We start from the raw sequence: 21,529 nt of genomic DNA on the forward strand, positions 1-21,529 counted from the left end.
TGAATGGAATTTTCCTTTTCAATCCAGCTTCATCACTTTCTCAGAAGTGTCTCATTCAGAAACAGTGCTGGAGACCATCTCTCCTTTGATGAGAAGAAGAGGTTATTAGTTGCAATGGACATTATCAACTGGATTACTTCCTCAAATCTACCCTTTAATAGAAAGAAAATTGGCAGAATGGCCCATGAAACTTCTTAAAATATATGAGTTCCAATTTAGTGCTTTGGCTTTGCAGTGACAACAATGCAACCCACCCCAACTAATAAAGCAGCATGGGTACCACCATTTTAAGCAAGGGACACTTCTAACAATTTTGTTTTGACTATGTACTTTGCTCAGTGAAGCAAAATGCCCCTGTTAAACCTAGTAAGTCCTAGTTTTTTACAACAGGTTTTATTTTGTCAGTTCCAGTGAGTGTTTGGATTGAAGATTGGAACAAAGGCATTTAAATTATAGAAGTAAGGCACACATTTGCCTTTAAATGATGATGGCATTGATAGGAATGATAGGATGAACAAGATAATAATGATTAGATTTGAGACATTAGATCAAAGAAAGCTGAAGGGCTGCCTTAGTAAGCCTTCCATAGTTTCACCGAGGTAAGTTTAAAATGCTGATGACAATGCTGGTTAAGATGATGAAAGGGCTAATGGCAAGGGCCCACCCCAAAGTAAGTGTGTATATATGTATTATAGCTGCAGTCATTCAAGTATTTTAGATATTTAAGAATTACTGCTCTAAATGTTTGCCTAATTTCTAATGTCTACATTTGTCTCCAAGAAGATGAAAAATATCTCTTTGGAGTGATGCAAGTTAATAGAAATAAAGTCTGCCACAAAAAAAGTCTTATTTACACATTGCATCAGTTGTAATAAACTTTCAAGGAGAAGACAGAGCAATGCTACAGAGGATTCGCCAATTCTAGATAATTTATCCAAGACCTATAATTATTTCTCTGCTTTCCAGTCTCTGTGCTGTCAAATATCAAACTTGTTGACAAAAATAAAAGTATATATGTGTGTATGGTTAGACATAATATATAAACTCATTTTTCTGAGTTTATATATTGTATGTGTGTGTATATATATATCTAGATTTAAAAATTAGTGACAGATTTCAGTCAGATCAATTCAAGGATATACATTTCAATTTTCATTCAAATCTCACCATTGCTTTCATAGAGATTTTTAATGTCTGTGGTATTTGTGTTAGTTTAGAGGTCAATTTCTACTTAGTATGTTGATAGCAGTAGTGTTACTTTTTCTCCTACTGCCTCACATGGCATGGCAGAAAAAAAATAATTGTCAAATTATGGATCATCATTTCATTTTTCACAAGTATCTTCAACCAGGGGATTTACTCGTCGGTGGCCTTGTTTCTCATACCTTCTTTGTCTCCAGTCCAAAACTTTTTGATGAACCGCCACCTCCAACATACTCTGAAAGCTACCTGTAAGGAATTGGGTTTGCATTCTGTATGCTTCTGAGCAGAATGATATGTAGAAGAGCAGCTTGATGGGTTTGGTTTATTGCAGCAAGGAATGGAGTAGATTATATTGCTGAAATCGAGTACAGATTACAAATCTATTTTTGCTCCCCTACTTCTACAAGGAAATATTAATTATATAGCTGGTGCTTAAAATATGCTTAATTAAACTCAAATGTTACATACTTAGCTCAGTCAATGTAAAGTTAGGTACTCAAGTAGATAAACGATCAATAAGGCATGTTTAACTTTCAACTAGGGAATTCAGTTTCATTCATTTGGACCTAGAGTCTCTTAATTCATTTTTTTTGTTCAAAAGTTAGAATTTGAAAGCACAATATGTTTTTCCAAAAAAAAGATACATAATTATTCAGTTTTCTCATCACAGTTTCCTCTTTATATATTTACTACTTTTGATTTTTTTCTATGATAAGAATGGAATAAATATATAAGAAACTTAAAACCATCAGATTGTGTGTGTGTGTGTAAAGTTTAATTTAACTCACAATCATTGATCAGAGAATTCACATGTCTCATCTAAATTTCTTGGCAATTGTGTAGAATGAATCCATCCTTGCCTTCCTCTAATCTTTAGGTCTTGGGTTCCCTGATAGCAGCCTTTTGTGTAGGTTGGCCAATAATAGCTCCCCACTAATGGAACAGAGGTATATCAACTGACATATTAATGAATTCTAAAATCAATTGTGATGAAAGGAAAAAAGCAGGTATATTAGAAAATTATAAATCATGTCCTTAATCTGTAAGTTTTCCTTTGTTTTTAAAATACTCTGTTCCAAATATTTACTGATATACTGATTTAACTTGCTTTGGCTCTTCACAGTGAGGTAGTTTTGTTGACTAAATTTTGTTCCAAAAATCCTTCTTAAATTATAGCTTATAATTTTGTTGCTGAATTAGTTTGACACATAATGGAAATCCCACTGTAGGGTTATAACTCAGAACTACCAGCATATTCTTGCCTTGGTCTTTGCCATAAAGGAAATCAATGAAGATCCCCATATCCTACCCAATATCACCCTCGGATTCCATATCTATGATAGCCATAGCAATACCAGGTGGGCCTTTCGTTCTGCAATGCAACTTATTTCTCCAAAGAAGCATTTTCTCCCCAATTATCACTGTGATAGTAAAGACAATCTTCTTGCAGTGCTTGAGGGGCTTGATATTGAATCTTCTCATCATATACCACACATTTTTAGCATCTACAAGATTCCTCAGGTAGGATGTATGTTCGGTTTTAAAGATTATTTTTTCCCCTCCTGATGCTTTATGTAGTAAGGATAGATGTATTTTTAAATATATAGAACTTATTTGTATAGTAACAGAACTAATTTAAGAAGTGTCAGCTTAAAACATCTTTCATTGTTGCTAGTATAAAGTCATCTCACTTCATAATATTTAAAACTAATCAATATAAATATAAAATTAATTATTTTCTTTTCCACAAAGCCAGTTTGTTTAAGATGAGTGGCCCTAAAAATTGATCATGATTTATTTATTCATGATTTACAATTAAATTTATATGCTGCCCATCTCACTCTTGGAGTGACTTTGGTTGGCCACTGTTATCAAAAGCTGCAATTTTCCTCAAATAATTGCCACATTTTTGTTCTGGACAATATTATTTTTCAACAATTAGTCCATTTACTGAAGTGTGATCCCAGAGATACTAATACTAATACTACTACTACTACTAATAATAAAAACAAGTAGATATACACATTAATTTTCCTTTGCCATTTCTTCAATTACCATTCTATTTAGGTCTCCTATGGCTCTGCTCCAGTGAGGATGGATCAAACCCAATCCCCATATTTCTATCAAATGGTTCCAAATGAAGCCCATCAGTATAGGGCAATTCTTCAATTACTTCTCATTTTCAGGTGGACTTGGATTGGATTTTACACTGCAACTGGAATTAATCCAGAATGGATTTTTCAAGTTATGGTTCCAGAATTTGCCACTCATGGCATTTGCTTTGATTTTATAGAGACAATCTACAATGTAGGCATGGATATTGACTTTGGGGGTATAAAGAAATGGGCATTTACAATATGGAATAGAATCATGACCAGCACAGCCAATGTATTTCTCCTGTTTGGTGATCTTCGCACTCTTGTGGTTTTTGACTGGTTGCTTTCTATAGAACAAGACAGTGAGATAACAAACAGTATAAAGGGTAAAGTGTGGATTTTGATTGTCCAGTTAGAGCTTAAAAACTATGGTAATGAAGAAGAACTGAAAGTTGCTAAGCAGGTCTACCATGGTGCTTTATCCTTGGCTGTCCATTCCAGTGAGCTGCCAGGATTTCAGGAATTTATTCAGGATAGAAAGCCTTCCAATGCAAAAGAAGATTATTTCATAAGGGACTTTTGGTCTTACGGTTTTGGCTGCACCTTCCCCAACTGGGTTTTGAACCATACAAACAGTGGTTTCTGCTCTGGACTAGAGAGACTGGAGAATGTTCCTGAAAAATATTTTGAAAAAAACATTACTGGACATAGCTATAGCATCTATAATGCTGTCTTTGCTGTGGCTCATGCTTTGCATGTCATGTATTCATCCCAATTCAAACACAAAAGAATGGTGGAGAAGGAGAGATTTACATTTCTGCTTGAAAAGCCATGGGAGGTAATGTAAATTTGGAAAGTCCACTACTGCTTTATTTTTAATGATGTAGGCATTAATACCATAAATATTCTTCTGTTAGTAATGTTTTAAAGACAATCTTAAGTAGAAAGGGTTACTATGATTACAATAGAAGCATAGCCCGGTTTATTTTACTATCTTATGTTTCCCAGTTGCTTCAAAAATAGAGAAATTTGAAAAATTGCATCCATTTTTATTTGCATTTGTACCTATAACATTGTATCTCTCCACATAAATTCCTTGAGAAAACTATGGAAGGAAAAAAAAGTGAATTCTGATATTTATTTAACTGACAATAAAATTAGTTCCTACAATAAATCACTGAGGTCAATAATAGTGTTCAATAATATATTCACATCTCATTTTGTTGTTGTTGTTAATTGCAAATTCGTGTCCAACCAATTGCAACCCCATGGATAATGTTCCTCCAGGACTTCCTGTCCTCCACCATCTTCTGGAGTCCATTTAAGTTCATGCCTACTGCTTCAGTGAGTCTATCCAGCCACCTTATTCTCTGTCGTCCCCTTCTTCTATTGCCCTCAATCTTTCCTAGCATTAGGCCCTTCTCCAGTGAGTCCTTCCTTCTCATTAGGTGGCCAAAGTAGTTGAGTTTCAGCTTCAGGATCTGCCCTTCTAAAGAGCAGTCGGGGTTGATCTCTTCTAGGACTGACTGGTTTGAATGCCTTGAAGTCCAAGGGACTCACAGGAGTCTTTTCCAGCACCATAGTTCAAAGGCCTCAATTCTTTGTCACTCAGCCTTTCTTATGGTCCAACTTTCACATCTATACATTGCAACTGGGAAAACCATGGCCTTGACTATATGCACTTTTGTTGGCAGGTTGATGTCTCCACTTTTTAGTATGTCTAGATTTGCCATAGCTTTCCTCCCCAGGAACAAATGTCTTTTAATTTCTTGGCTGCAGTCCCCATCTGAAGTGATCTTGGAGCCCAGGAAAATAAAATCTGTCACTAATCCATCTATTTGCCAAGAATTGAAAGGGCTGGATGCCATGATTTTGGTTTTCTTAATGTTGAGTTTCAAGTCAACCTTTGCACTCTCCTTCTTCACCCGCATCAAGAGGCTCTTTAGTTCCTCTTCACTTTCTGCCAATAGAGTGGTATCATCTGCATATCTTAGGTTGTTGATATTTCTCCCAGCAATCTTAATTCCAACTTTTGATTCATCTAGCCCTGCCTTTCTCATGATGTGCTCTGCATATACGTTAAATAGGCAGGGCAACAATATACAGCCTTGCTGGACTCCTTTCCCAATTTTGAACCAATCAGTGGTTCTGTGTCCAGTTCTCACTGTTGCTTCTTGACCTGCATATAGGTTTCTCAAGAGACAAATAAAATGGTCTGGTACTCCCATCTCTTTAAGAACTTGTCACAATTTGTTGTGATCCACACAATCAAAGGCTTTAGCATAATCAATGAAGCAGAAGTAGATGTTTTTCTGGAACTCCCTAGCTTTCTCCATGATCCAGCGTATGTTGGCAATTTAATCTCTAGTTCCTCTGCCTCTTCGAAATCCTGCCTGTACTTCTGGTAGTTCTTGATCCATACACTGCTGGAGTTTAGCTTGTAGGATTCTAAGTATAACTTTACTAGCATGTGAAATGAGTGCAATGGTGCAATAGTTTGAACATTCTTTGGCATTGCTTTTCTTTGGAATTGGAATGTAAACTGACCTTTTCCAATCTTGTGGCCACTGCTGAGTTTTCCAAGTTTGCTGGCAAATTGAGTGTAGCACTTTTGCTGCATCATCTTTTAAGATTTTGAATAACTCAGCTGGAATACTGTCACCTCCACTAGCTTTGTTGTTCCTCAGATTTTCTAAGGCCTATTTCACTTCACATTCTAAGATATCTGACTTGAAGTCAGTGACCACCCTATTGTCATTATCTGGGACATTAAGCTAGTTATTGTATAGTTCTTCTGTGTGGTTTTGCCACCTCTTCTTAATTTCTTCTGCCTCTGTTAGGTCCCTGCCATTATGGTCCTTTATCATGCCCATCTTTGCATGAAATATTCCCTTCATATCTCCAATTTTCTTGAAGAAATCTCTGGTCCTCTCTATTCTGTTGTTTTCTTCTATTTCTTTGCACTGTTCATTTAAGAAGGCATTCTTATCTCTTCTAGCTATTCTATGGAATTCTGCATTCAATTGCGTGTATCTTTCTCTTTCTCCTTTGCCTTTCGCTTCCCTTCTTTCGTCAGCTATTTGCAAAGCTTCCTCAAACAGCCATTTTGCTTTCTTGTATTTCTTTTTCTTTGGGATGGTTTTAGTTGCTACCTCTTGTACAATGTTGCGAACCTCCATCCATAGTTCTTCAGACATTCTGTCTATCAGATCTAATTCCTTCAATCTGTTTGTCACCTCTACTGAATACTCTACATATTCATCAGGAATATGATTTAGTTTATACCTGAGTGGCCTAGTGCTTTTCCCTACTTTCTTCAATTTAAGTCAAAATTTTGCAAGAAGAAGCTCATGATCTGAGCCACAGTCAGCTCCTGGTCTTGTTTCTACTGACTGTATAGAGCTTCTCCATCTTTGGCTGCAGAGCACATAGTCAATCTGATTTCTGTGTTGACCGTCTGGTGATTTCCATGTGTAGAGCTGTCTCTTGGGTTGTTGGAAAAGTGTGTTTGTTATGACCATCGTATTCTCTTGACAAAATTCTATCAGCCTGGCCCTGCTTCATTTTGTACTCCAAGGCCAAACTTGCCTGTTATTCCAGTTACCTTTTGACTTCCTACTTTAGCATTCCAATCCCCCATGATGATAAGGACATCATTTTTTTGGTGTTAATTCTATAAGGTGCTGTAGGGCTTCATAGAACCGGTCAATTTCATCCTCTTCAGCACCAGTGGTTGGGGCATAGATTTGGACTACTGTGATATTGTATGGTTTGCCTTGGATTCGAACTTAGATCATTCTGTCATTTTGGGGATTGTGTCCCAATATTGCTTTTCCTATTCTTTTATTGACTATGAAGGGTACTTCATTTCTTCTGAGGGATTCTTGCCCACAGTAGTATACCTGATGGTCTTCTGAATTAAATTCCCCATTCCTGTCCATTTTAGTTCACTGATTCCTAAGATGTCGATGTTCAGTCTTGTCATCTCTTGTTTAACTATGTCTAGCTTGTGTTGATTCATGGATCTTTTTTTCCAGATTCCTATGGAGAAAAGATCTTTACAGCATTGGACTTTCCTTTCACCCCAGATATATCCACAGCTGAGCATCCTTTCAGCTTTAGCCCAGTCACTTCACTCTTTCTGGCACTACTAGTAATAGCCCTCTGCTCTTCCCCAGTAGCATATTGGATACCTTCCAACCTGATGGGCTTATCTTCCAGCGTCATATCTTTTTGCTTTTTAGTACTGTCCATGCGGTTTTCATGGCAAAGATACTGGAGTGGTTTGCCATTTCCTTCTCCAGTGGATCACATTTTGGCAGAACTCTCTGCTATGACCTGTTGGTCTTGGGTGGCCCTGCACAGCATAGCTCATAGCTTCATTGAGTTAAACAAGCCCCTTCGCCATGACAAGGCAGTAATCCATAAAGGGGTATCTCATTTTACCTCCTGTATTTATATTTCACAAAGAATCAATATTGAATAAAATCTACACTTAGATTTTACACTCAAAAATCTATGAAAGTTCTCCATTATGAAGTTGTCAAGCACAAACTCTATAATTTTTGAGAATCATTTAATTGACTTCTGAATGATAAAATTTATGTTTGGTCAGATGCCTTTGGAGTGGAACTATCAACTCTCATCACTGGCCATGCTAGCTAAGGCTAATGATTATCACTGCTCTTTCAGACAATTGAATATGAAATGTTTGGATTTGAGACTTATATTTGAGGGATCTTTTCTCAAGTAAAAGTACTTAGAGTACATATAAGCTTTTGAATTTGAGGATATTTTCACAAATATTCAGTCCCTTGTTTAGTTTATTAATCATTTATTTCCCTTTCCATCTAGCTCTTCCATTTTCTGAAACAAGTGTCTTTTAATAATACCATAGGGGACAAAGTTTCCTTTGATCAGCATGGTATTTTTCTAACAGCATTTGATGTCATGAACTGGGTTTTGTTTCCAAACCACTCTTTTACTAGAGTAAAAGTTGGAATGATCAATTCTCAACATCAAGGACATCAAAAAGTCATTATGAATGAAAAACCCATTGTATGGCACTATTGGTTTAACCAGGTAGGATATAAATTCCAACCTTTGAGAAGTCACCCTATAGTATAATTGACAAAGGGGTGAGCCACCTCCTCCTCCACCCCCTCTTCCTCCTCCTCCTCCTCCTCCTCTTCCTCCTCCTCCTCCTCCTCCTCCTCCTCCTCCTTCTTTTTCTTTTTCTTTTTCTCCTGCTTGAGTAGGGTGTTGGACTAGAAGGTCTCCAAGACCCTTTCCAGCTCTATTCTGATTGAATCGATTGAGGCATACTTGTGACACATTTGCCTGATCCCTTCAGACTCCTCCAATCATTCCTGTCTGAACTCTTGCAAAAGACATCTGGCGAGCCAAATCTAAGAAATTCTAAGTGTCTCTTTGACCACAAGATGTGATCCCAGGCACTTCAGGCCTATTGTAATTGCTTGTTTACATGTTTGCCTCTTTGAGGTCATTGTCTTTACAAATTGGACAGTGAAAGTGAACAGAATGATGCTTATTACCTGTTTTAGACTTCTCATATCTAGTCTGAACTTTACTGCATACTGCCATTTTAATGTCTTTCTAAAACTTGTTTGTGAGCAAGAAAAGTTTATCTAGCAGAAGAGAGAAATGGGGCTCGAATGCTCAGGTAATAGGATGGGAGTTCAAGGCTGAAATAAATACTGGACATACAAACATCCCTGTCATTTGCATCCCATAAATTGCATAGAGGAATCTGGAAATTGTCATTTGTGTCTCCCTGGATGAACTCAAGTCACTAAGCCTGACCTATATCATTATATATATATATATATATATATATATATATATATATATATATATATATATATATAGGTCTTTGGTTGTTCGGGTTTTCTCCCACGTAAAAGTGCTGCTCAAAGCACGAAGCTGAAAGCACCAGCCTGAAGATGACGAATGGGACTTCGTCGAAACGTCGCCAAGACACTTCCAATTTTACGTGGGAGAAAACCCGAACAACCAAAGACCTACATACAAATACCCACGAAAACCTCAGAATATATATATATATAATATATATATATATATATATATATATATATATATATTATATATATTATATATATATATATATATATATTCCTTTTAACTGCCAGTGGGGGTATGAACTGATTGGGTGGGAGCTTGGCTGTGTTCTGATTGGGTGGAGGTGTGTTCTGATTGGTTAGGGGCTTGGCTGTGCTCTGATTGGCTGGGGGGTTGGCTGTGCTCTGATTGGCTGGGGGGTTGGCTGTGCTCTGATTGGCTGGGGGAGTGTTCTGTTTGGTTGTGCTCAGGTTAGTCTGAGTTGCAGGGGGTTTTAAGATTTTGGGCTGCCTTGCTATTTTTTGGCTTCGCGTTCGTGGTCGTGCCTCATCTTCATGGAGGGTGTCAGTTTGCTTCATGTATGGATTGGAGGGGTTTAAAGTGGCTAATGATGGAGCTGTGGTCTGGCTTCTGGTTTGTGGTCGTGCCTTATCATTGGTGTGGCTTTGGGTTTGCTTTTTGCGTGGATGTGTGGTGGTGACATCCTGTGTGGTTTTTGTGAGTGTGGGTCTGGTATCATTTTTTGTGTTAGGGAGTTGTTTGTCAATAAGGGTGGGTTTCCAAATGGCTGGTAGGTGGGAGGTATCATCTCACTTGTTCATGCTGTGTGGGCGTTTTTCTATCTCGATGACTTCTCTGATTATTCTGTTATTAAAATGTTCACTTTTGGCGCCGGTGGATCTGCACGCGCGATGGCGGCTACTTCGTAGCTATCCTCCTGGGTAAGTGTTAGAACCGCTATGAACAGCAGACATCAGCTGTTCTGCAGTTCAAAACCTCCCTCCTGGGCAAAGGGGGGGAGGAGAGGATCGTCTGAATAGTGGTAGAGCCTCTTATGCACCCCAAGGTTTTCTTTTGGGGGGTGAAAAGAGTGCTCCCACGGAGTTTGGACTGTCTCCGCTTCCCAGCTGTTTTTGTCTCTAGGGACAAAACAAGCCGCTGCAACCACCTCCGCGATCAAAGTGATCTGGTGAGTTTTTTTTTAAAAGCGGACAGAGCTGAGTAGAGGATTTTGCTTTTTCTGATTTTATTTGGATTTTAAGTTTGAAGATTTACTTTTATTCCCTCTTTTTGTTTTTTTCTTTTGTTGAAAGGGAAAGTAAAATGGTGATCGGAAGGCTTTTTGGTGTCTTTTTTTTTTAATGACTGGAATGGAATGTGGACTTGATTATTTATAATGATTTTTGATGTTGGGTTTGGATTTTAGGAGGATTATTATTTTTGTTTAACTTTTTTTATTTCTTGAAGGATTTCTTTTTTGTTTTGTTTTTTGTACTTTTAAAAAAATGGAATGGATTTTTTTTATTTAATCATTTTTTTTCTCTTTCCCTTTTCTTTTTTTAGCTTTTTTCTTTTTATTATAATGATCTCCTTTTGAAGGATTTTTTGATTTTTTGGAGTTAATCTCTCTTTTTCTTTTGCTTAACTTTTTCTTTCCTTTTTTTGGGTAATTTTTAAGAAGGAGTAAAGATTTTTTAAGATGGCTCCAAAGCGTTCAGTAACTCCTACAGCTCCTAAGGTGGTTTCTTCTTCGGTGTTATTACCAGCGCAACAACCTAAATCAATAGCTTCACCCTCTTCTTTGGCACAGTTAATAATGGTGAAGGATTTGCAAGACATAATGGGAAATGCTATATCTCAAATTAGGGGAGAAATGAAAGAGATTTTAGAGGAAAATAATAAGATTTTGAGGCAAGAGATAGTTTTGGCTTTAAAAGGAGTTGCCTCTGTTCTTGAAAAGTTGAACTTTCATGTAGAAGAGGTAACAGACAAAGTGGAACTGATGGAGGGAAAATTTGAAAGCATGGAAAAAGAGATGGAAAATTTTCAAGATGAGATTCTTATGCTTCAATATAGACAAATGGAATATGCTTTAAGAATTAGAGGCTTGAGAGAGTCTGTGCAAGGAGACCTGAGAGAGATGGTTGCAAATGACTTTGCTGTGATTTTGAATAGAGAAAAAGAGGAAATACTTAGTGAAATTGAAAAAACATTTAGAGTTAATTCTGTGGTGGCAGAGCAAAGGAATTTGCCAAGAGATGTGGTAATTTATTTTGGGAAAAGATCCCTGCGCAACAAAATTATACAAGCTTTTTATAAGAAGAGGTTTCAAATTGCTTCACAAGATGTTATAATTTTAAAGGAGATCCCATCTACAATTTTAAGAAGAAGAAAGGAATTTGCTTTTTTAGCAGATGAACTTAAAAAGAGGCGAATCTTGTTCAGATGGGATGTTCCGACTGGAATGGTGGTGAATTACCTGGGGACACGTTATAGACTTAATACTGTATGTAAAGCAAAAGAGTTTTACACTTCGGTCCTGGGGGTATGTTCATCGCCATCTATTACGTTTAAAGCTTTGGAAGAGAAGAAGGTAGAATTGCAGTCTGAAGAGCCTATATTTATGAAAATTGGGAAATCTCAGTTCGAGGGGCCTCAACAAGTTGAGATGGAGGAGCAGAGGATAACCCGTGCAACATATAAATGTAAAGAAAAGGAGCAACAGAAGAAGGAGGTCAAGGAAGCCTCACAAGTATTGGTTTCTGAATCTGCGGGAGAAGCAAGATTTATAAACTTTTTGGAGCAACCTTTAAGGGTAGAATTGCAGCCTGAAGAGCCTATATTTATGAAAAATGAGAGATCTCAGTTCGAGGGGCCTCAACAAGTTGAGATGAAGGAGCAGAGGACAACCCGTGCAACACATAAACGTAAAGAAAAGGAGCAACAGAAGAAGGAGGTTAAGGAAGCCTCACAAGTATTGGTTTCTGAGTCTGCGGGAGAAGCAAGATTTATAAACTTTTTGGAGCAACCTTTAAGGGCAGATTTCAAAGCACTTCTTTCGAGAGAGACTGATAAGGAATGTGTTCATTGTGGATGGAATTGGTTATTGGTAAAGAGGAGAGAAGATTATGGAGATCGAAAGAAAATTTTAGATAAGAAGTTTAAGTTTAGCAATTTAAGGAGTATTTAAAAGAGTATTTTGTCTTAATGGTATAATGAATGTTTATATGTTTATTTTTGTGTTTTAGGATAAAGAAAGAGAGAGAGATTAGATTCTATATTGTATGTATAGATATCTAAGGAGTATTTAAAGGAACATTTTGCTTTAAATATGTATAAGGTAATTTTAATGTTTTAAGTAATGTTTAAATTTGTGTTTTGGAGGGAGTTTATAAAGAATGATGGACAATAATATAAGTATGACATTAGAAAATGTTTAGAGTATATTATAATGTGTTTAATGATTGTAATTATATTTTTTTTATTATTATTTTTAAGAGAAGATAACTTGTTTAATCAATGTATTTAGATTTGCTTAGGATTTATATGTGTTTCAAGTTTTTTTGAAAAATTTTAACTAAGCCTGTACTCAGCTCTGGGAAGGTTGGGGGAGGGTATAGGAGGATTGGGGAGATTGGGGAGGGTATGGGAGGGTTGGGGGGGTTTGGGGAAGGGAATTGTTTTGTAAAACTTAAAAAATTTCAATAAAAAAATGTTCACTTTTGGCAATGGTTCTGGTATTTTTAAAGTCAATTTCATGTCCCGTGGCTTTAAGGTGTTGGACCAGGGAAGATGTTGGTTCCTCTTTTTTGACTGAGTTCTTATGTTCTTCAATGCGTGCACTTATTCTTCTGTTGGTTTGTCCGATGTATGTGGTGGGACAAGTGGTGCATGGGATTTCGTATACTCCTTGATTTTCTAATTCAATTTTATCTTTGGGGTTTCTAAGGATGGTGGATATTTTTCTGTTTGTGCAGAATGCTGTTTTGATGTTGTGTTTATGGAGGATCTTACTGATTCTGTCTGTGGTGCCTTTTATGTATGGGAGGAGGGCTTTGCCGTTTTCTTGTTCTTTGTCTTGGATTTTAGTGGGGGTTTCTTTTTGGATTAGGTTTGTAATCTTATTTCTTTGGAATCCATTGGATGTTAGTACATTGGTGAGAGTGTGTAGTTCGGTTTTTAGGTGTTGTTCGTCAGCTAAGCGTTTTGTTCTGGAGATGAGTGTCTTGGCTACAGAGTTGATCTGTGCTGGGTGGTGGTGTGAGAGAGCGTGCAGATAGCGGTTTGTGTGTGTTTTCTTTTGGTAGATGGTATGTTCTAGGGAGCCATTGGATTTCTTGTAGACTAAGACATCCAGGAAGGGAAGTTGGTTGTTAGCTTCTGTTTCCATGGTGAACTGTATTTTGGGGTGTAGGCTGTTGAGGTGTGTGAGGAAGTTGTCCAGTTTTTCTTTCCCATGTGGCCAGATTATGAAGGTGTCGTCTACATATCTGAGCCAGAGTTTGGGTTTGTGATCCGATTTTTCTAGAGCTTGGGTTTCAAAGTGTTCCATGTAGAGGTTGGCAATGACAGGTGAGAGGGGTGATCCCATGGGTGCTCCTTCTGTTTGTATTTTTGTCCATTATAGATGAAGTATGTGTTGGATAGGCAGTGGTTGGTCAGATCTAAGATGTGTTTGGGGTGTTATATTTGTTCTGGATAGCTGTCAAGACTTCTTTGATAGGCACTTGGGTGAAGAGGGATATGACATTGAAGCTCATGAGTAGGTCTCTGGGCTGTAAGTTTTGTTTCTTTATGATCTCTATAAACTGGAATGAGTTTTTTACGTGTGAGGTGATGGATTCTGCATAGGGCTGTAGTTGTTTGGCGAGAAATTTGGCTAGGTTTTGTAGAGGTGAGCCTATGGAGCTGACTATAGGTCTGAGTGGGGTTCCTTCTTTGTGTATCTTGGGGAGACCATAGAGTTTGGGCATCTGGATGATTTCTCTCTGGGAATGATTCTTTGCTGGATCTCTTCGCTAATGGGGGAGGCTTTTATTTTGGATCTGGTGGTTTTTTCCAGGTAGGTGGTGGGATCTGTATTTAGGGGTTTGTATGTGGAGTCTTGGAGTAGGTTGGTTAATTTGGTTTGGTAGTCAGATGTGTTCATAACCACCGTGGCGTTGCCCTTGTCTGCTGGTAGGATTATTATGCTGGTGTCTTCTTTCAGGTTACGTAGTGCTGTCTGTTCCTCTTTGGGTAAGTTGCTTTTGGGTGGCTTGCTGGTGCAGAGAATGTTGGTGATTTCGAGTCTGATTCTGTTAGCGTCATCAGGGTTGATTTTAGTCAGGCTGGTTTCAACTCCACATATAATGGTTTCAGTGGGGATGTGTTTGGGAGCGACTACAAAGTTGAATCCTTTGGAAAGGACATTGGTTTTGGCTTTGGTGAGGATCCTATCTGAGATGTTATGCACTGTTTGTTTCATGTGTGGCTGTGAGGGAGGATGGGTTTGTTTCTGGCATTCTTGTAGTCTTCGGAGTTTGTTGGTGTGTGTATCTGTCTTGAGGGTGGTCTGTGTTTCGGCTCTCCAGATGGCGAGTTGTTTGGATTTGTCCCAAAGTGCGGGGTGGATCTTGTTGCTGAGTTTGAGGTGGAGTGTGAGGAGATCTTTGTTAATTCGGTCTAGGAGGAATCTTTTTCTGTGAAGTTCATTTCTGATTAGGGCCAATTCTGTTCTTTTCAGGATCCGTTTGGTGGCTGCAGAGTTGGAGTGGAATTTCAGTTGGAAACATGTGGGGATTAGATTTTGATCTCGGCAGTTGCATAGGAATGCGAGGTCGCATAAAATGAAAGCTCTTTGGACTTCAAGTTTTTCATAGGTCCTGGTCAGATGGTGGATTTCCTCCCCGTAGAGGTTCGATATTTGTTTTCTGAGGTTTTCGCAGGTGTTTGTATGTAGGTCTTTGGTTGTTCGGGTTTTCTCCCACGTAAAATTGGAAGTGTCTTGGCGACGTTTCGACGAAGTCCCATTCGTCATCTTCAGGCTGGTGCTTTCAGCTTCGTGCCTCGAGCAGCAATGTGTGGTCTTAGCTGTTTCTTCCTTTTAACTGCCAGTGGGGGTATGAACTGATTGGGTGGGAGCTTGGCTGTGTTCTGATTGGGTGGAGGTGTGTTCTGATTGGTTAGGGGCGTGGCTGTGCTCTGATTGGCTGGGGGTTGGCTGTGCTCTGATTGGCTGGGGGAGTGTTCTGTTTGGTTGTGCTCAGGTTAGTCTGAGTTGCAGGGGGGTTTAAGATTTTGGGCTGCCTTGTTATTTTTTGGCTTCGCGTTCGTGGTCGTGCCTCATCTTCATGGAGGGTGTCAGTTTGCTTCATGTACGGATTGGAGGGGTTTAAAGTGGCTAATGATGCAGCTGTGGTCTGGCTTCTGGTTTGTGGTCGTGCCTTATCATCGGTGTGGCTTTGGGTTTGCTTTTTGCGTGGATGTGTGGTGGTGACATCCTGTATGGTTTTTGTGAGTGTGGGTCTGGTATCATTTTTTGTGTTTTACATATATATATATATATAAAAGCTCAAAAGTACAGCTTTGAGCTTCAGGTAAATGGCAGGATTATAATAACTAAATAAGGAAGGAAAGGAAATCTTAAATAAAACTTGGGATTCAGGTCCCTTCATGACTCCTGTTTGTTTAAAATGAAAACAACTCCTCTTGATTAATGACCCAATGGGATGTAAGTGTAAGAGAAGGAGCAAAGAAAGAGAAGACCTAGAAGAGGCCTACAGCCAAACCCATCCTATTCTCGCTGATATAGCACTGACAGAAGTTTTCCCTTCTGGCTGGTGATCCCCAAAGGGGGAAGAGCAACAAAGCGAGAGGGTTTGAATCATCTTGCTTGTCACATCAGACAAATTAGGAAAACCCTATTCAGCATAGAACAGCCAAGAGATAGGACAAGGAAAGAGCACATAGAAAAGCAAATCAAGAAGAGAAAGAACCTAAAACTAAGGAGAAATTTCCTAAAAATTAGAACAATTAATCAGTGAAACGACTTGCCTCCAGAAGTTGTGAATGCTCCAACACTGGAAATTTTTAAGAAGAGATTGAACAACCATTTGTCTGAAATGGTATAGGGTTTCCTGCCTGAGCAGGGGATTGGACTAGAAGACTTCCAACTCTGTTATTCTGTTAAGGACCTGCAATGTTTATGCTGCTACTTAATCTGCTGACTCAAGAATGAAATAGAGACTTCAATTCACCCATGGGGGAAAAAAACTGCTTCTAAATAGCAATGGATGCATATGCATTAGCATGTGAGGATTTTTGTCCAACATGCATGAGCTCCAAATCTGTGGTATATTCCTGAGTTTGCTTACCAAATCACTAAACTGGTTCATCTTCATCCAATAGGTGTGCTTCCCCTCATCTGTTTCATGGTTGTGCTGCTCAACCATCTGCAGATTCTTCTCTCATGTGGCTCTCTGGGAGGCCTCTTCCTCTTAAGGGAGCCAAGAATAGACATGCTATAGTCTCATCTATTTCAAAGCATCATTTGTGGATTGGAGAACACCTTAAATCTTAGGTTCCAAAATGGATCTGATGTCTTCCTCCTCCTCCTGCTCCTCCTGCTCCTCCTCCTGCTCCTCCTGCTCCTCCTCCTCCTCCTCCTCCTCCATTTTTTTCAAACATTACCTTCATTCTGTATAATTTCTAAATTCATTTGTGATTTTAATGCTGGCCCAAGAGATTTTCAAGAGGTAAGAACCCTTATATTACATAAAATAAAGGCAGTATATAAATCTAATAAATAATTACATGAATACCTAAATAAAATAAAATAAAAATAAGTTAAGATACTTGCTTGTTACAACTCTAGAATAAGAAAGGGAGATGAGGAATGATTTCTGATTTTTACTTTCCATTTGGGGGTCTAATAGAGAATTTAGATCAACTTTATAATTCCTTTATGAAATCAAGTTGGCTCTGGAAACATACTTACTGTATATTATCCAGTTTACAGTTTTGCTTTTTCTGTTTTTGTTGAATTCAATCAAATATACTATCAGCCATATGTATTCTGAAATATATCTACTTGTCATAAAGTTCATTTGATAATTCTTAACTACTGAAGAAACTACATTCATCTATTAAATCAGAATCTAATTTTTGTTATTGTTCAGTCATTAAGTTGTGTATTCATGATCCCACAGAACATATCATGCCAGCTTCCCCTATTCTCTATTGTCTCCTGGAATTTGCCCAAATTCATTGCATCGATGACACTAACTATGTCATTCTCTGTCATCCCTTTCATCTTTTGCCTTTAATCTTTCCCAACATCAGAGTCTTTTCCAATGAGTTGTCTCTTCTCATTAGGTGGTGAAAGAATTTGAGCTTCAGCTTCAGTATTTGTCTAGGAACATCTAATTAGGACATAAGATACACACTTTTACAAGGTTTTTCCATAACTAATATACACAATATCACTTTGCAAAAATGATTTGTATGGATACACACTAGATAAAATTCATGTATCAGATACAAAAGAATATTAATAAATGTTGTATACCAATCCACAGTATATTCAAACAACCTGGTTTTTTTATTTGTTATTGTTATTATTAGAATTCTAGTTTCAGGTTGATAAAAACATGTATATCTTCAGATTTCTCAGATTTAGCACATAATACTTTTTTAAATAAAGAAAATATACATCTTTAGAAAAGCTACATATCTTACAATTCCCATCTTTAATGGCAGTAAAATTGTATCTCGTAAAAGAATGTTGAAGGGCCAAAAATATCAAAATTACCTTTTTTAATTCTTTTTATTCTTAATTCTTTTTTCCTATTTTATTTTTTTTCTTTTTCTTCTGTTTATTTAAATAAAGAAAATAAAAATGAAAGCCAAAACCAAAACAAGCAAGCAGATAAGCAAATGAATCAGTGTTATTCCTATGGTTAGACTAGGTCAGTGGTTCTTAACCTGTGGGTCGGGACCCATTTGGGGTCGAACGACCATTTCACGGGGGTCGCCAAACAACGCAGTCCGCCATTCCCCCCTCCCCTTTTCCTTAGCTGTGCTACTCCCTTTTATTCTATTGGCTTTTGAAAGCCAATAGAATAGACTCTCTTGAATAGAGTCTAATTCTATTGGCTTTCAAAAGCCAATAAGAATTGTCCAAGCTGTCTCTGCCTGGCTGAGCCTACCAAAAGTCCCATTCTGCAAACGGTGTTGCACCAGTTGAGTAGTCCTCGACTTATGACCGGTTGAATAGTCCTCGACTTACGACGGGTTGGGGGTCGCGGCATTAAAAAGGTTGAGAACCACTGGACTAGGTTATGCAACACATACAGATAGGAGAATTTGGGGCCAGAGTATTTTGACCTACAGCAATAGCAATAGTATTTAGACTTATATACCACTCCATAGCACTATACCATTATAGAATCTGTCCAGTAATAGGTAATTGCATGTCATGTTGTGCTGTAATCTGTAAGAATTCTAAACTTGTCATTGTGAAGTTTTATGTTAGTTTATGATTTTTACTTTCTTGGTGAATTAGGTGCAACCTCTCTCAGTTTGTAATGACAAGTGCCAACCTGGTTACAGGAAGCAAAAGAAAGAAGGGGAGCTCTTCTGCTGCTATGATTGCAGTCCCTGCCCAGAAGGCAAAATTTCTGAGTGGGAAGGTAAGAAGTATACTCCATTTTTTAAAAGCATGGTAGTTACCAAAAGAATGAATGTACAAGATGATTCCTATCATCTTGCTTCATATGCCTATGTTCCCTATCTCGGTAGCTCAGGAAAATACTAGCAGATCTGAGTTGTTAAGGTTTGGATAGATTAATCCTAATTCGTGGTCAACGGATGCTCATGGTAAAGACCATCACCCTCTTAATTAATGTATTCCTGCAGTGTTTCCAGTGTTGGGAAAAGAGAGGTGAAATAGAGAAATCAGTACACTCAGAGTAGAAATGAGTACATTTCTATTGCAATACAGATAAGGCAAAATTAGGCTCATATAGCAATGGATCATCTCTCGAGGAAAGAATACTTTTGATGGAAAATCTCTCTATTTCCTCACTCTTCGATTCTTGATTAACATTTATCAATTTTACAATTTCACTATAAGACATTGGTATAACTAAAGCTAAACTTCTCTTTTCCAGATATGCCTGATTGTGTTGAGTGCAAAGATGAACTTTATCCAAACAAATATCAGAATATCTGCATCCCCAAAATTGTAACCTTTTTATCCTATAAAGAACCTATGGGGATGGGTTTAGCAACTGCAGCTCTTTTCCTTGCTCTGATCACTGCTATTTTGCTAAAAACATTTGTACTATATCACAATACTCCCATTGTCAAAGCCAATAACCGAGACCTCACTTTCACTCTTCTTATCTCTCTTCTGCTTTGCTTCCTTTCTACATTGCTTTTTATTGGGCAACCTCAGAAAGTGATATGTGTCCTGCAGCAATCAGTTTTTGGCATTGTCTTTTCAGTGGCTGTTTCTTCAGTATTGGCCAAAACCATCACTGTGGTTCTGGCATTCATGGCCACCCAACCAGGGACAAAGAGGACTAGATGGATGGGGAAAGGGCTGGCCAGTTCCATTGTTATTTCATGTTCTCTTCTTCAAGTAGGCATTTGTACCATGTGGCTTTCAACTAGTCCCCCATTCCCAGATGCTAATATGCACTCAGGAATGGGTGAAATTACCCTGCAATGTAATGAGGCATCTCCTATCATGTTTTACACTGTGATTGGCTACATGGGCTTTTTAGCCATTGCCAGCTTCATAGTAGCTTTTTTTGCCAGGAATTTACCTGATACTTTCAATGAAGCCAAATTTATCACTTTCAGCATGTTAGTGTTCTGCAGTGTGTGGTTATCATTTGTTCCAACCTATCTGAGCACCAAAGGAAAATACATGGTTGCTGTGGAGATTTTCTCTATTTTAGCTTCCAGTGCTGGATTGCTGAGTTTCATATTTTTCCCCAAATGGTACATTATTGTTGTCAGGCCTGAACTGAACAACCGAGAGCAACTTAAATGGAGAAACCACTGAAGAAGCAAGAAAGCTGTCTCAGCCAGACACATCTATTACATACATTCCATGCAACATGACATAGAGTACTACTTTTAAAAATATTAATCAGGATAATGTAATGGAGTATATAAATATGATTGTGCAACAATAGTTAAAATTTTCAGAAAGTAATATTTTGAACAATAGGCCTAGTACATGTATTTTGACACCCAGACAACATAAATGGATTCTCTGTGCTCTTATTATGGGTAAAAACTAATATTGCATCATTGGAAAGATAAGTATATGACTCCATTTACTCAATGGATAGAACATCTCACTGCAGTTGCCATTTATGAGGGAATTGGATTTAAATCTTTAGACAGATGATTTTAATGAAATATGGGACTTATGTTGATGAAATATTGTATGTTAAATATGATAGTCATACAAATGTATTAGAAAGTTATACATATTTGAATACTATTTGCATTAAAAATATATATAATATTCTAATTATTTATGGTTATAATTACATTTGATACATTTTTTCCTTTGTTATATTTCTTTCACTTTCTATGTCATTTTTTCTCTTCTAACTGACACTTATATATCTCCTTCATTATTATCTTTGGTTTCTCCTTTTTCTTTTTTTGTTATTAATTTAAAAACAATAAAATTAAATAAACAGAAATAGAAAAGAAGCAGACAAATAAAATAAAATAAATATTCCCACATTTCATCAGTTCTCCTCAGTGAATACAACTGAAGCTACTGTTACAGAATATTTTTCTTACTATCATAGGCTCACATGCAGAATATACCCAATTCAAACTTCACAAGAAATTTGAAACAAATATTTTTCTTTCCCTGAATTAGCTGATTCTGAACCAGTAATGTTCTGTAAAAAATTTCTTGTGTTATAAAAATTATTTCAATAAGAAGAGCTAAGAGAAAACAATACACAGTAAAGGAAAAGCTTGGAAAGTACCGTATATGCCGGCGTACAAGGCGACCCGGCGTATAAGACGACCCCCGTCTTTATCGCCGAGCCGCATTCCTAGAACGTCATCTTATACGACGGAAACTACCAGTATTTCCAGCGTATAAGATGACTCGGCGTATAAGACGACCCCCATCTTTGGCGCCGATTTTAGCGCTCGCAGAAGTCGCCTTATATACCGGCATATACAGTAAAATGAGGCTATTAGTATCTGACCAAGAAGTGAAACTTTAGGCATAGGCCAAGCCCTAGAATAATATGAAACCCAGCAGGAAAAAAAAATGGCAGTGAAATATAGAACTCATTTATACAATATACTGTGGATTAACACAC

General features: G+C 37.6%; 1 protein-coding gene across 1 annotated transcript; it reads left to right on the plus strand.

The window, feature by feature from the left end:
• The first annotated feature begins 510 nt into the window (after nucleotides 1-510).
• LOC120301325 (vomeronasal type-2 receptor 26-like) lies at nucleotides 511-20,232 on the plus strand. The gene is made up of 6 exons (XM_039328434.1): nucleotides 511-599; nucleotides 2,433-2,561; nucleotides 3,390-4,137; nucleotides 8,154-8,381; nucleotides 18,724-18,850; nucleotides 19,331-20,232. The coding sequence occupies exons 1-6, from the start codon at nucleotides 511-513 to the stop codon at nucleotides 20,230-20,232; spliced, it is 2,223 nt and encodes a 740-aa protein (XP_039184368.1).
• Nucleotides 20,233-21,529: the final 1,297 nt, after the last annotated feature.

This window comes from Crotalus tigris, unplaced genomic scaffold (genome assembly GCF_016545835.1).
Source record: "Crotalus tigris isolate CLP2741 ecotype Arizona unplaced genomic scaffold, ASM1654583v1 scf7180000024376.1991246, whole genome shotgun sequence".
Classification (NCBI taxonomy): domain Eukaryota; kingdom Metazoa; phylum Chordata; class Lepidosauria; order Squamata; family Viperidae; genus Crotalus; species Crotalus tigris.